This window comes from Psammomys obesus, unplaced genomic scaffold, assembly GCF_907164565.1.
Source record: "Psammomys obesus unplaced genomic scaffold, mPsaObe1.curated_primary_1811, whole genome shotgun sequence".
Lineage (NCBI taxonomy): Eukaryota > Metazoa > Chordata > Mammalia > Rodentia > Muridae > Psammomys > Psammomys obesus.
The window spans coordinates 16,521,661-16,537,021 of NW_026596101.1; the positions used below are offsets into that span (position 1 = coordinate 16,521,661).

Genomic DNA, 15,361 nt, shown 5'->3' on the forward strand with positions numbered 1-15,361 from the left:
AGATAGATAGATAGATAGATAGATAGATAGATAGATAGATAGATAGATAGATAGATGAAAGTCAGTCTCATGTAGACAGGCTGACCCTGAACTCACTAAACAGCTATGGTTAGCTTTGAATTCCAGCTCCACCTGTCTCCTAATAGCTGGGACTAGACGTGCCACCACACCCAGTTTCTGCCGTCTTCTTTGACTGTGTAGATACCACTGATGTATTAAGAACTCTTCATTTGATACAACAAACTTCCAAGATCATTGTTCCAGGAGCTGTAGAGTAACTCTTCAGGGTCATAACTTTTTAAATTTTTTTTCTTTATTATTATTATTTATTACAATTTATTCACTTTGTTTCCTGGCTGTAGCCTCCTCCTCATCTGTTTCCAGCCCCACCCTCCCTCCCTTTTTCACCCCACCATGTCCCTCTCCTAGTCCACTGATAAGGGAGGACCTCCTCCCCTATTATCTGGCCCTAGCCTATCAGGTCTCCTCAAGGACTTTCTCTGTGGCCTGGTTTGGCCACCTTGCAGGGCCATAATGTTAAAAGAATGAATAAGCCACTGCTGGGAGTGGCATAGGTCATGTGAGAAGTGAGACAAGGACCCATGTCGCCTGTCCCTTGGTAGGGACACAGTCTTCCTCACAGTCTTACTTCTTCATGGGAATCTCATTTTCATAACACACCTGTGGTGCTCCAGGCAGAAGGTAGAAGCCGCCAGTTCTAAGGTTGAAGCCTTGATAGTTCTTTTCATTGAACTTGTTTCCTGGGCCAGTGGGTGGAACAAAGCTTCTTTTAACCTCTCTTGGTCCTTGTTGCATGGTTACAAACACAGACTGTTTAACTTGGTTAGCGCTCGTCTGTGGAGTTCAAATCCCTGCTCCGAGCTTGTGCATTTTAATCACTGCTTAATCTTGGCGCACATCCACCTAGCTCCTCATACCTTTTATATTTCTTTGCGTATAGAGCAATTATCAAAAATTTACCAAGTTAGTGATTGTACTGTCCAAAGAAGTTAATCTTCATGGTACCATTAAAAAAAAAAAAATCCTTTCTAATTAGAATGACTATGATCAAAATGTATTAAAGTCTCAAATAATAAATAAAAACATTATTATATTTTTTTTGAGGAGGAAAAAGTACCCTCAAATTAAATAGGGACTTCAGTTCATTGGGGACAAAGAATTTTTACATAGTTCAGCCCATTTCTTAAAGGTACAGAGTACCTTCTTGAACAAATATAAAAGCAGTGACATGTGCCACCATACCTGGCTTAAAAGTTGATTCTTACTGTTTGTGTATGAAGTGTTTGCCTTTAAAAAAAAATTATTTGCAATGTGGGACTGGAAAGATTGCTCAATTGTCAAGAGAACTGACTGCTCTTCCAGAGGTCCCGAGTTCAATTCTGAGCACCCACATAATGGCTCACGACCTTCCATGATTGTAGTCCTATGTATTCTGATGGCCTCTTCTGGTGTGCAGATGGGCACCCATACAAAATACCATATGTATAAACAGGCCAGGCCCTAGTGGCACATGCCTTTTGTCACAGCACTCTGAGTTCCAGAACAGCCTGGTCTACAGGGCAAGGTCCAGGACAGCCAGGGCTACGCAAAGAAACCCTGTCTCAAACAAACAAACAAACAAACAAAGGTAAGTAAGCACATAAATAAATCTTTTTAAAAAATTTGCAGCGTTAATGCAATCTATTTGTTAAGTTGTAGAAACCTTCGCTTTACGTACTTTGTCAGAAAGCCCCTGACCTTTGCATAAGGTACGAACCACATTACCCCCTACAATGGTTTATTATTCTGTTTCTACTTGAGCCAACAATCTTAGACATGGTTAAAGGAGGAGAGTAGAAGCAAATTGTATTTCCTGGCATCAGTCTTTCCCAAAGGGCCCTTTAACTGTTTTGATGAGTTGATGATATATGCTTATTTTCCTTAGGTATATGAAAATAGTAGAAGCCCTGCCAACCTATGGAGTTCATTATTATGCAGTGAAGGTAGGTACTTCTCGTATTCCAAAGTTTTCCACAATGCCCACCAAGCTGTGCGAGTCACTGAGCAGCGCCAGCTGTCTAAAACAGCACCTAAATGTGTATGCGAACTGTGTCTAGAATTTGTAGTGTTTTTAATTATCTTTTAAAACATTTATTTTATTTCTGTGTGTCTGCCTGCACATATGCCTGTGTGCTACATGCTTACAGTGCCCAGAGAAGCCAGAAGAGGCATCAGATTCTCTGAAACCTGAGTAACAGATGGTTGTAAGATACCATATGGGTGCTGGGTCTTTTGGAAGACCAGTCAGTGCTCTTAACTACTGAGCCATCCCTCCAGCCCCCAAATGTCAGCATTTTAAATAGAATTGTTAACTTAAATGTTTTAAGTCTATTATCATTTTTAACAAATTATAACAAAGATTATTTTTGCAAAAAGCTACATTCAAATGCTTTCCCAGGTGTATTCTCTCTTAGCTGATAGTCTCATTCTCTCTCTCTCTTCTTCCCTCCCTCCCTCTCTCTCTCTTTCTTTCCCTCCCTCTCTATCTCCCTTCTCCCTCCCCTCTCCTTCCTTCCTTTCCTCTAGCCCTGCTCCCCTTACATGTTGGGTATTGAACTTAGGAACCGGGGCATGCTGAGTCCACACTATACCACTGAGTTTCACCTGCAGTCCTAGGTCATACTTGAATGCTCCCAGCTCTTCGTTTGCTCACCCCTCTGTGTGACAGTCACACCAGTCTTCAGTGTTTATGTGAAATGCTAAAAATTTTGCAGAATTTGCAGTATCATGCCCTCATCAATGTGCTTTGTCTTCTTATCTTGATCAGCAGGAAGAGTGCAGCTAAGACATATTTTGATGATAAAGGATGAAGCATAGATGAAGAGAGTTTTGTTTGAGAGAAGCATAACTTTATAACTGATTAGCTTTTCAGTGACTTTTGATGTCATGACAATGTTGACATCTTGGCCATTGCAGATGTGGGGAAATCAGATGATACACACTTTCATACTGAGGACACCTGTGCTAAAAACGTATACTGATTTAATCTTAATTCTCACTGATTCTGCTTTTCAGATACACACAAACCTAAGCCTCAAGTCTTCTTTTCCTCTGTCAGTACATTCTTTTACTGGGGGAAAGAAAACCCAATAAACAAATTTAGACGCATGCTATATTGATAATAGAATATCATCTATATCCACTCTCGTGTGTACCTCAGACTGATTATTCATGCTGTTGTGTAGTTGTCCAGCTTCCCAAAAGGTATTCTTGTCTCTCCCCTGTTCATTGTTCATTGTGTGCCAAACATCGGGACTTGGAACCTCTGTTTTCTCCTGGTAATCCCTTGGAAATGTCCCAGCCTTTGTAGACGGTTGTTTAACTAAGAGAACAAAGAGTCTATTTAAAAAATCATAACTAACTTTGTGCTGGATTAGTTCTTGGTTGAATTCAATTTTTTTATTTTATTCTCTCCAACGATTTACTCAGAACAGTAAGGCTTCAGTCCTTTGCATGATAATAACAACATTGGCTTTTTCTGTGTGTGTATTGTTTGAAGGGACCCTAAGAAGATATTTTAACAAGCTTGAGTTTTTCAGTATGGTTCTGTTTGCCAGGGAAGATTTATTTTGGCTTGTTGGTACTGGTTAAGGAAAGAAATTGCTTAATAGAGTTTTCCGTCTAGAAGAACATAACATTTAGCTCACGAGTCTCATGTATTTTCTACCTTTTAGGATAAGCAGGGACTTCCATGGTGGCTTGGGATCAGCTACAAAGGAATCGGCCAGTATGATTTACAAGACAAGGTGAAGCCTCGGAAAGTAAGTGTGAACCTGAGGGTGAGCCGATGCAGACACTCAAGGCAGTGTTCTAGAACTTTCAGGGGCACCTTGGGCGCTCTCCCATAGTGAACTTTGCTAAGTGAGCAGTGCTGCAGAGGCTACTTATGAGGAATGTAACTATTAAAAAGAACTCATCTGTGCACAGTCTAGAGAGTTCCACAATGGGCCAACTTTTCATTTGTTTGTTGAGATGGGTTCTCATGTGCCACGAACTGATCCTTGTGCCTCCGCCTCCTGAGTGCTAGGATTACGTGTGTGTGTGCCACCACACCTAGCCGTACCTGGCTGCCTGTTCGGGGCAAGAACCTAAAACTGTGCGCTGAGGTTCGGCTACAAAGCTAGCCACAGCATGGTTCACAGCTCCTACACTTTGGTTTAAATCCAGAGGTTTTTTTGTTTTGTTTTGTTTTGTTTTGTTTTGTGGTGATTATTTCTCAATAAGATGATTATAAGCAACCTCTCTACAATCACAATTATTTTTGCTTATCTTTTTTTTTTCCTCTGTCTTTATAGCAGACATATGTGCTTTCTGAAAAGAAAAAAAAAATTAATGGGTTAAAGTGCCAGAATCTATCAGATTTGGGTTTTCCAAAGCTACATAAGTCACTATTTATCATTATGTCATTGTACTCCTAGTATTCGAGAGGCAGAGATAAGAGAATCAGAAGTTGTGAGTTGACCCCGTCTCCAGGAATATTAAAAATGGGGTGGGGGTGGGGGAGGCCTTGATCATGAAGCTTCTCCTCTCACCTCAAGTGTAAGTGCACGGGTGTACACTGTCACCTGTCACGGACTGGTGAATCTGTAGAGATCACCATCCAGGGGCCGTTGGTCTCCGTGTCTACAGTGAGATAAGGACCCGCTCGCCCTGTCCATGCCCACCGCTGCAGGCTGTGGAGGGGAGCAGCGGCCTCTGAGTAACAAACCACGCATAACCGACCTTCCCTATCTCCCGCATGTCCACCTATCTCTTGCCGCGTTCTTCGTAAAGCATCCCTGGGAACAAGCCACACACTGTGTCTTCGGAGACCCCTTCTGTCATCCATCAATGCTCACAATCTTCCTTAGGTTATGACAGTCGAGCACCTTCCTTGTTCCCACTCCATGGTTGTGACATTAACACAGATAATATGGAAGCTTGTGTTGGACAGACCACGGCTCCCCTTCCCATGCTCATCCAGATCTGCTGGACCAGACTAGTTGGGCATTAAGGCTGCTTATTAGAGAATTAGCAACAAAAACAATAAAGCAGCATTTAACCACTGTGTCCTCCTATGCTGGTCACACGACTTGTGGTTTCTGTCAACCCTGTGAGCAACATCCACTGGAATAAGGAATGATGGGGATCAAATCCCGGGGCCTTGCAAAAGCCAGGCAATCGCCGCAATCCCCAGCCCTCTTGCCACTTTGAAAAGCCACCTAGCATTCCATTGTGTGGACATGCATAATCTTTTTAACAGATTCTCTCTCACGATCATCCGGTCCATCCTCCACCCAGTTCTGGGATTACAGGTGTGAGCCACCACACCTAACTAACTACCAATTCTCTTTTGACGGACATTACAGTTTCTGTGGGTGGGGCAGAGAGCTCAGGGCACAGAGCACAGTAAAGAGCGCCAGCCAAGCTGTAGCCTGTCATGTTTTCTTAAGGCATAGCTCGCCTGTATTACTATGTTTTTGCTCATCACTGTCCTGAATTTTACCTTTTCAGTAAAGAACACAGAAGAGTCCTGTTCGATTTTACTAAACTTATGTGCAAAGAAGAACTTAAGCCAACTCGCAAACCAACTTATAGTCAACCAGTGTAGTTTGATAAGTGAGAAATGCTCACAACATGGAAATGTCTCTTTAAAAAAAAATAAAAAGCAATCTCAGCATTCCTCCGTTGCAGCCCCTCCCACTCTCGGGCTTCTCTCTCCCCTTTCCTTAATAAATCTGTGTTTGCAGTGCATAACAAAAAACAAAAAAACAAGCAATCAGATTTTTCTCCCCAAGTAATGGTGAGTCAGATCCGCACAGCAAATACTGAGTTTAATTTCCTCTCTAGCGCTCATGACTCACAACCCTTGTTGTACATTCACAGCTTCATAAAAATCGGTATACATTGCTTCACGCTGATCACAATCAGGCTGGCTTGCTCATTCCGGAGTCTAGACGAGGGTCAGGAGCCACTTCCTTTTCTCAATGTGCAGTTTTCCGCTTTCATTTTCAAGGCCTGCCACTCACCTCTGGCAGGATGCTTAATCCCTCCTTGCCCTCCCCTTCTCCATCATTTCAGGTGCCTACTCTGTGCTGTGGTTTGCTTCCTGCTTCCGTTTGTTAAAATCTGACGGTGGATCTTGCTTCCTCGGACTTACTGCTTTCTGTAGCCTCTTGATTTGAGCTTGGGGCAGGAGCGTGTTCTGCAAGGCTCTCTCCTGGCCAGCTTGCACATGTTAAAAGAATGCATGGTTTAAAGGGTTGTGAGCACCGGCACAAAAAAAAGCTCATGCTTCAGCATCTGGGCATGCAGCAAGTTCTCCAGTGGCCCCGAAAGAATTCAGGTCATGCTTGCAAATTAGTGGAACACAAGCTGTAGGGGCAGCCTCAGGCAGGATGCTGGGTCTCCTGAGCCATGTGCCTGTCTTGATGGTGTAAAAAGCAAACCAGGAGGGAGGTGGACCAAGAATTAGAGACTGATGCCGAAAGGCTGTTTTCAAAAGCTGTTGTTTAAGACCTGCCAACATTTCTAGATATCTGTTAATTATTGCCTCTAGATGTTGGGGACATGTTTATTTTATTACCAGGACACTAGCAAGCACTCTTCATTTACTCTAGCTTTAGCTTTTTGCCAATCTAGGGGTTGGGGAGTAGGAGGCAGCAACAAGTGTTTTTCTATCGTGAAGCACTATGATGCAGGCAAGGAGTTGGGGGAACATCCTCAACCCTGGCCCTGATGTGTCTTTTCTCTGTGACCTTGGTTTTGTGTATGAATTTGTGTAAGTTTGTATAGATATCTGTGTATAGTTTGTCATCCAGTCCAGGGCCTCCGGCAGGGTAAGTGAGAACTCCACCACTGGGCTATATTCCCAACCCTTATTTTCTGGGTGATCCTGGGTGCAGTTTTAATCTCTCTTTAAAAGTGTGTTCCTCATTTGCACAACCGTGATCCCACTAGCTACTTGTGGAGGGTGTGAGAACTAAATGAGATTATATTCTGCCCCATGCCTGATAAATAACTATCACCTGATAACAGGTAACGCCTCAGCTTGGGCATGAGGGAGGCAGACAATTAAAGAGAGTATGGGAAATATTTTTTGGTTACTGACAGAGAAGGACCCAACCTTGCTATAAAGCAGCCCTGGTGTATTAGGAGTTCCTATCTTCATGTACTTGTAAACCCTTCTCTGCCTGATTTTAACAATAATGCATGAATACGTGCTACATATGAAAAGAAAAATAATTAATGACTTTAAGACAGGTTCTCACATATCTCAGGTTCTCAGATATCTCAGGTATATCATATGCCTTGAACTTGCTGTGTGGGTAGCCAAGAAACCTTGAACTCTTGATCTTCCTGCTTCCAACTGGGATTATAAGTGTGCACTACCAGGCCTTGTTTATGTGAGGCTGGGGTTCGAGTTCTAATTGCTCACCTAGCATTTTGAGAGAGAGAGGGAAAAAAAGTGTCTTTCACAAGGTACTAGACAGCACATCAGTGGCTGAATAAGGCATTAGAGAGAGAGAGAGAGAGAGAGAGAGAGAGAGAGAGAGTGTGTTATGACTTAACTCTGGCCCTACAGCAAGGACATCCCCTGGAAAGACAGCCTGTAGGAGAGCAGAGATGGGAGACCGACATGGCACTGTTATTCAAGGCATCATCTAGACTGGCCTGAGAAAGCACCTGTCAAGATTAGCATCTTTTTACATTACAGCATGATAAGAGAGCCTTGTGGTGAACACCATCGGTTAACTGATTTTTTTTTTTTAACTGTTGGAATCCCCTCGTGCCTGGAGGCGGATGTGTTAAGCAACACACACAAAATCCTTCTGTTCGCCTGTGGTAGCAGCACTAGGCTCATTCCTTTACTGTAAGGCAGCAGCTTGGTTATTTTTCTAGTCACAGACATCTTGACTGTTTCAACTTCTTGCTCTTTCCCTTGCCAGTCCGTCGCCATGGGCCCCATATAAGGTCCCCCGTCCCAGAGTAGGGTTAATGCTGGGAGACCAGGAGAGTGAGTGTGTGCGGTCCAGTCCCACTCTCTATCAATACAGCACACTGTCTGGTGTGGAGGAGAAACGCTGGCTTACAAAACATGGCCAGGAGACCAGTCCATCCTGTTCGGAAAGTCTGTAATTAAGCTTCAGCCACACCAATAATCAATCTGGTTGTTAGAACCTGCAGAGCCAGTGGGAGGACACTGCCAATCCTAGAACACGGATTTGAAACCAGAACCTGTTCTGCTCATCACTGACCAGCTGGAACTCTTCGAACTGACACCTGGCCTCTCTGTGCCCTTGTGTTCTCATCTGTCCAGTTCAGAGAATCCTGTCTACACTCTTCCCTCACAGGGCTGTAGGCGCTCAGTGGGCTGAAGGAGGGAAGGTGTCCCCCTTTACTCCATACTTTGCTGCGGAGTGTGACATCTCTCTTTGCCTCTGTGCTTAATCACAGTGAGGGTATGTAACTCTGTTAGGAGAACTTTCCGAGGTTCAATTGAGCATTGTTGAAGAAGGTGAACAGCATTCCAGAGCAAGCCCTTTGTCCTGCAGGAAGTCCCCATCTCGTTGCAAGGGAGGCTGGGAAGTGTCGTCTTGATGCTGACAGGCTGTGGCCAAAGCTAAAACTCAAGTTATTTTGTTACCAAAAAGAAATGTAAAAATATACTCTGGAGGAGGTGAGTTGTGTCTGCTAATCTATTTGTTTCACTGAAAATATTCTAGAGAGATGCTTGGTAAGAAACAACTAAGCAAAGAAATCATGTAATTGTAAAATTGCCTCTGGTAGGAACTGTTGAGATGGAGGGGACAAACATGGGATGGAGAGGGACATTTGGTGTGTTGAGAGAAGGCCTCCTTGAGAAAAGTGACATTTAAGCTGAGGTCTGGGTGATGAGATGCTTGCAAAGTACATGGTGGCTCATGGGAAGGAAGGAGGGCGAATGCTTAAAGGAGACCACTGACCGCACTTTCAAAAACAAGAAAATTCTGTATAGGAATGACAGGGCTTCTCTGCAGAGGAAGAAATGGCTCTGTAGGGGGAACCCCCACATACCCACCTGCCACCCTCTTACTAGCTATAACCAGTGGTAGAATTGTTCATGTGCAAAGAAAAATGACATGTAGAGTTGAAGCTGGAGTTCGGGTGCTCGCCTGGAGTCGTCAGGCTGTTCTCCCTCCATGTATGAGGTCCTGAGTTTGATGCCCTGTACTGCCTACGCCTGGCATAGTGGAGCACACCTGATCCCAGTGGTCAGGAAGGAGAGGCATTAAAATCAGAAATTCAAAGTCAGTTTTAGAATCAGAGCAATTCTGAAGTCAGACCGAGAAATAAGGAGTCCCTGTCACAGAGAGAGGGATGGGAGGAGGGAGAGGAAGAAACAGTGATGGCCACAGAGATGTGGATGGAGACAGAGTACTGTGCCGTCTGTGGCAACACCTGGGAACAGTGCCGTACCAGGCCTGCTTGTCTGACACACAGATCCATGTGCCCCCATGCAAGTACTAACAGGAAGGAAGCCGGTCCATCAACCCTGGGAGGTCAGAGACTTGGCCACAGGGGAACCTTGGGTGAAACGATAGTATTTTGGCTGTTCTGATTGTATGTGACACTTTTTTTTTTAATACCCAGAAATTTTTCATCTAAACTTATTTGCAAAATAGCCAACATGTTTAGCTGATTGCTGGAGAGGTATGACATTTTGTGTACATTCGGCTATGAGATCACACCTGAAGAAAATAATTTTCAGACTCTGCGTGTGCTCTGTTGGGATCTCTTATGAAAGTAGTTTCACCACAGCTGATACTCTTAGGCAGGACCTCTTCAGCACAAGCTACTGCCCCCCCCCCATCAGCATTTCTCCACCCCACCCAGATCACTATTTCTTTGAGGCATGGGACTGTCCTGTGCATAGTAGGACAGGGCACAGTGTCTGCTATGTCCTGGCAGCATACTCCCTTCCCATTTGATGAGCAGCCAAGTCTCCTCCCATCCCCAGATGGCCTGGAGGTGAGGTGTAGGTGGGAATAGCTCAGTTACCATGAGCTGCAAACCACTAGTAAGCCAAGTTGAGGGATATGCCAGTCACGGGGCACATCTATAATCCCAGCACTTGGGAAGCTGAGGCAGGAGGATCAGCATGAATGTCAGACTGGCCTTGGCTGTGAAATCAAACCCCATTTCAAGAAGGGACTCAGTCCTGGTCGACAAAATAGCTGCCATAATTGCCTCCTCTGTTCCTTTTAATCTGAAACTTAGTGACTATGACTCTCCCCCTTCCCTCTCTCCTTCTCCTCTTCTCCCCCTTCTCCTGTTAAAAACAACAAATGTCCCTATAGATTCCTCCCTGACTGGGAAAAGAAGTGATGCGCTGTGGTGCTGTGCTGGGGTTTGGGAGCCTGACCACGGTTGCCTGTGAATTTCCGATCCGTTCCTGCTGACTGGGTGTCCTGGCCAGTCACACTTCTGCGAGCCTTTTTCTCCTGGAGGAGACTCAGCTCAAGATGGTGCTTTCAAGTCTTGTTGTCAGGAAAGACTGCACGTGTTTTGGGGTATCTCTGAAGGCATTAGCAGCATCTTTATTCACCAGGTGTAACCTTTAGAAGATGCCTGGTTTATTGTGCCTCACATCACACTGGGGGATCACCCTCCCCCAGTGACTCATTGTTTGATGTACCTTGGCTGTGACTATCCTGAATTTAGTCATTTCTGTTTGAATTTGCAGTTAAATGATTAACCTACCCTTACAAGAGCAGTGAAAAGTCCCAACTCCTGTGACACCTTTTCCTACCCTACCTTTCTGTCACACCTGGGTGACCTTTACTTGAAGTTTGTCATGACTTAAAAGAGACCTGGATCCTTTCTGTCCAAAGTGACCCCCTGGAGAGTGGGGGTCTTATGACCCTCAAGCTATGTCCCCTACCCTAGGCAGCAGGTTCTCCCGCATTCCCCTGCTTGTTGTGGTACATTCCTTCTTCCTGGCTACTCCAGACAGGAGGGAGCTTGCTGCCCAGTCTGTCTGTGGGGCAGGCAGATGTCCCACCCCTCTGTCCCTTTGTTCCTCTGTGACTTCCAGGTACTGGACAGAGGAACAGATTTCCTCCCTATAGGACACACCAGGAAACCACCCAAGAGATCCGCACACCCAGACCAGTGTGGTCATTGAAATGGAGACTCTCAAAATGGGAGGCCTGATGACACAGCTTTGTCAACAGAATAACTGAGCTGTTTCCTCCGTGGAAAGACAAATGTGGAGCCAGATAGCTATTGCCAGCTCTGTTTCTGCTCTTAAGTGGCAGTCGTCCATTTAGGAACAATTAGCCAACTGTGTAGCAAACTCTTCACAACACATTAGCTCAACTACTCACTGATGTATATTCCAAGTCAGGCTCTGGGCCAAGTACCCTATAAACATAAACTTGTATTTGGATAACCTTTTGGGGACAGGCATCATTGGTCCATGTAGCAGAAGAGGAAACCGAGGCTTAGGAGAGGTAAGCATCCCGCTGATGAGCACAGCTCTGAGTAGGAAATTTGCTCGTAAATGTAGAGGGGCTGGATGGTTCTGTGTGTGCCTGCCGTGAGGGATAGGACCTGCTAACTACTCAGCAACAAGCACAGAGCCTTTCCCGGAGAGCTGTTCCAAAAATACTGTCGAGCCAGGCATGGTGGTGTAGGCCTTTACTCCCAGCACTTGGGGGCAGAAACAGGTAGATCTCTCTGAGTTCAAGGCCAGCCTGGTCTACATGGTGATTTCCAGGATAGCCAGCGCCATGACTAACAGCAACAAAATACTGTCATTAAGAAGGAATGAGTCAAAAATCTACTGGTATACATCAGATCTATTTCCTAAAGTCCTTCAGGACTCCTACTCTTTTTTTTTTTTTTTAAATATCAATCTGTTTTATTTTTAAGACTTTATTTATTTAATTTTGTGTGTGAGAGACTTTTGCTTGCATGTACATCTGTGTACCACATGTGTGCCTGTTTGCCCGTGGAGGTCAGGCCACATGGAACTAGAATTACAGTTGTGAGCTGCTCTCTGTGGGCTGGGAACTGAACGCAGGTCCTCTGGAAAAACAGCCAGGGCTGATTCATCTCCAGCCCTAATTCACATAGAGGTGTGGCAGGGTAATTTCATCTAGGTTTTCAAGAGTTTTCACATTATGTATCATAATGTGGCAATTTTTTCCCTAAAGCCTTCAGCTTTCTTCATGACTAAATAGGACGAAAACATCATATGTATACATTATTTTACATATTTTTATTTTCAAAACAGTATTTGATGCCATTATGCCTTTCCACCTTGGTGTTCAAATTCTTGACCCTTCCTTCTTTGAAGATAATTAATGGCTTCGAGATATGTCTTCCTACTGTGATTTCTTGATTCTATCTCCATTGACATTATTTATGCTCCGCTCCTTTCCCTGTTTTATTTATTTATTTATTTATTTATTTTTGCAATATCAAAGTAACCTAAGGTTGCCGCCAGCTATCTGACATCTGCTTCCTTCTGTCGGTTACAAAGGGACAACTAATCATTGCAAAGGAGTCTAGAGCAGAGAGACATCTGGGAGACCCAGTTAACAGTCTTACTTTCACCCTTCAGCTATCTCCCTTATGCAACTAGCAACATTAGTTCTAAAAACAACAGATTCTCAACCGCATGGCTTCTACTAAGTGCGCATCAACAATGAACACTATCTCAAGACGGCTTTAGTAAACTTGTCCTTTCCATGTTCTGAACCCTACTGAAAACAAATCACGTTTGTTTTCACCTCCTCTTCTTGTCTTTCTCTTTCTTTAAAGTCTTCATGATTAGGATTTTGACTTGGATAGTTTTGGTTTTTTTTTTCTGGCTTAGTAGGAAAATTACAAATATGTTTGTGTTCACACATGCATACACACCGTCTTAACTGGACACATGCCATGCCTGACAACTGTCCCAGGAGTAGTAAATCTGAAAGTGTACAAACTGCTTCCATTTTGCCTCCTTCGAGCCTGAATCATCTCCTCACATTCAGAATTCCCTTGGCACCTTCTTCATTTCCCAGAGATGAAGAGTCCTTTTATTTTTCACAGGGTACTACCCGAAGGCAGAGTTTCAAACCAAGTAGGTTGCCTTGGATATTTCCCTAACCAATTCCTCTTTCCCCTTTTCATTGGTCTGAAGTCTCCACATGAGTTTGGACGGAGGGAACCTCTGCCTCTGGTTTACTCTTTGCGCTATACATTGGGGCAAGAGAAGAGCCTGCATCCTGGCTGAAATCCATAGCCGGTAGTCTGTTAGGTGGCACGAATTTGTGCACCCTTAAATGGCCTCCCCCTCTCTCCGTTGGCACTTTCAGAGCCTCCTCCTACCCCTTGAAAACAAGCACTCAGAAACAATTGAAAAGCGGTAATGGAAGAATAATGGTACACATGTCAAGAAAAGACCTATCAAACAAAACTATCTTAAATCTAACCACCAGCCAGATCAGGCGCAGCTACAATAAAAAGGATTTGTAGCAACTGTAAACGTTGATAGGATCACACCAGATAGTCACATGGAATTTCTAAAGGATTCCCCAAAGAGATCTGGGCTCTGAACAGACAGACTGGCGTTCATGTCATATCAGCTTTCTCGTAATTTTGAGAAATGAGTTATTATTTTCACTTTGAATTATATTTTAATTTGAATGTGAGAATTGCACGTTGAGGACTGGCTTCTGAAAGAGAGAGAGAGAGAGAGAGAGAGAGAGAGAGAGAGAGAGAGAGAGAAAGAGAGAAATCAGGCAAAACCAAATTCTGTTGGTTTAACTTCATCCCTGAAGTTTCCTGGGCGTTTCTACCCAGAGTCCCGCACTGTCAGCTCAGTTTGTGCCACTGCGAGCCACTCTCCTACTGTCCCGGGCTCGTATCTAAAAGCACCTATTGCATAAACTTAAGATTTCGGGGGAGGAGGGAGCCCTTCTGGCACTCAGAAGCCCTGCCTGACTCCCATAACTTCTTTTGCAAACCCGGTTGCCGTGTGATTATTTCCGATTCTCTGTAAAAGGCGAAGCCCTCCGGTTTTTTTAAGGAGGGTTTCTCCGGTTCGGGGCGCCCCCTGGCTCTCCGCTCTGGGCGGGCTGAATGGAGTCAGCCCAGCCCTTTCCCATTTGTAAGTGATAAGAGGGGGGGGGGGGGGGGGGTGGCCGCTCTCCGAGATCAGGTTTCAAGTGGAGCCCTGGTTTTCTGTGTGTGGGAATGGACGCCGAGGAAAACACAGCCAGGCCGCCTCCTGACTCTTCCTGTCGAACCTGTTCGAGGGCCAGTGAGTAGACCTGCGTGTGAAAAAAAAAAAAAAAAAAAAAGGTTTTCCTCAAACAGCCTGGGGGAAATTCGTGCCTGGATTCAAAGTCGGCTCACCTCCCAGGCAGTGCCTGCGAGTCCGGGCTGCCCCGTTTGAGAAGTCCTTTCTGAGAAAGATCTGCCGGAGAGAACCCTGGCTCCCCTCTCCCTGACGGGAAAGAGTGCGCTGGGGAGGTGTCCCTCGGCAGCGTGGCTGATGTCAGTGGTGTGTCAGCCGTGGGAGGCTCGCTTTTGTGAAACCGAGCTACACCTAAGTGTCTTATGAAACTCGAATCAGAAGGTACCGGGAGCTACCGTCGGGGTAGGGAGGCAGACAGGATCCCGGGGCTTTCTCTCACGTTTCTGCCCCATCCGGGGGAACTTCTCGATTGAAGGAAATGACAACCCCAGCTCCACAGACACCGTAGGACATTGGTACGTAGCTTCGTGTGTTTGCTGATCCTTTGAGACTGGTGAGTGGGACAGTGGCAGACCGCAGGGTGCCCTGGGTGCAAGACGGTCTGTGGTGCTGTTTGGGGTCCAGGGTCCAGCGTGAACGCTGTGTCCCCGTACAAACCTACAGCTCAGCTCCATCGCTCTGGGGGCCGGCGTTTGTGAAAAGCTTCTGTTCTTCAGGAGATGTGTTAGCTCACTGAGTGCTGCAGAGCAGCCCTTCCTAATTAGATCCCTGAGCGTGTTCTGAGACGCATTGAGTATCACTTTAAGGTGGAGGCAGACCCTAGCAATGGATGAGGTTGGAGAGGAGGACCACCCCGTCCAAGATGAGCGCTTGTAAAACCTGCATCCGTCCAGAACTTAACAGCCAGGCACACTCAGTCCTGTCAAATGTAGAGTTTCATCAAATTATTTGGTGTTTGAAGACACATTTCCAACAAAGTTTGTTTCTCCGTGTAAATGACAGATCATTCCTGAGTCCGGGTCAGAAAGGCAGCAGGATAAAGGCAGAGAGAGGCTGGGAGCTCTGACCACATCTGGAGTCAGCTCTTAG

At 45.1% G+C, this 15,361-nt stretch overlaps 1 protein-coding gene across 2 annotated transcripts in view; it reads left to right on the forward strand.

The window, feature by feature from the left end:
* Frmd4b (FERM domain containing 4B) overlaps positions 1-15,361 on the forward strand; it is a 229,009-nt gene that overhangs the window by 190,887 nt on the left and 22,761 nt on the right. For both annotated transcript variants that reach the window (XM_055628486.1, XM_055628485.1), the window contains exons 10-11: positions 1,946-2,003; positions 3,735-3,821. In XM_055628486.1, coding sequence (XP_055484461.1) covers positions 1,946-2,003; positions 3,735-3,821 — 145 coding nt within the window. The remainder of the gene's footprint in view (positions 1-1,945; positions 2,004-3,734; positions 3,822-15,361) is intronic.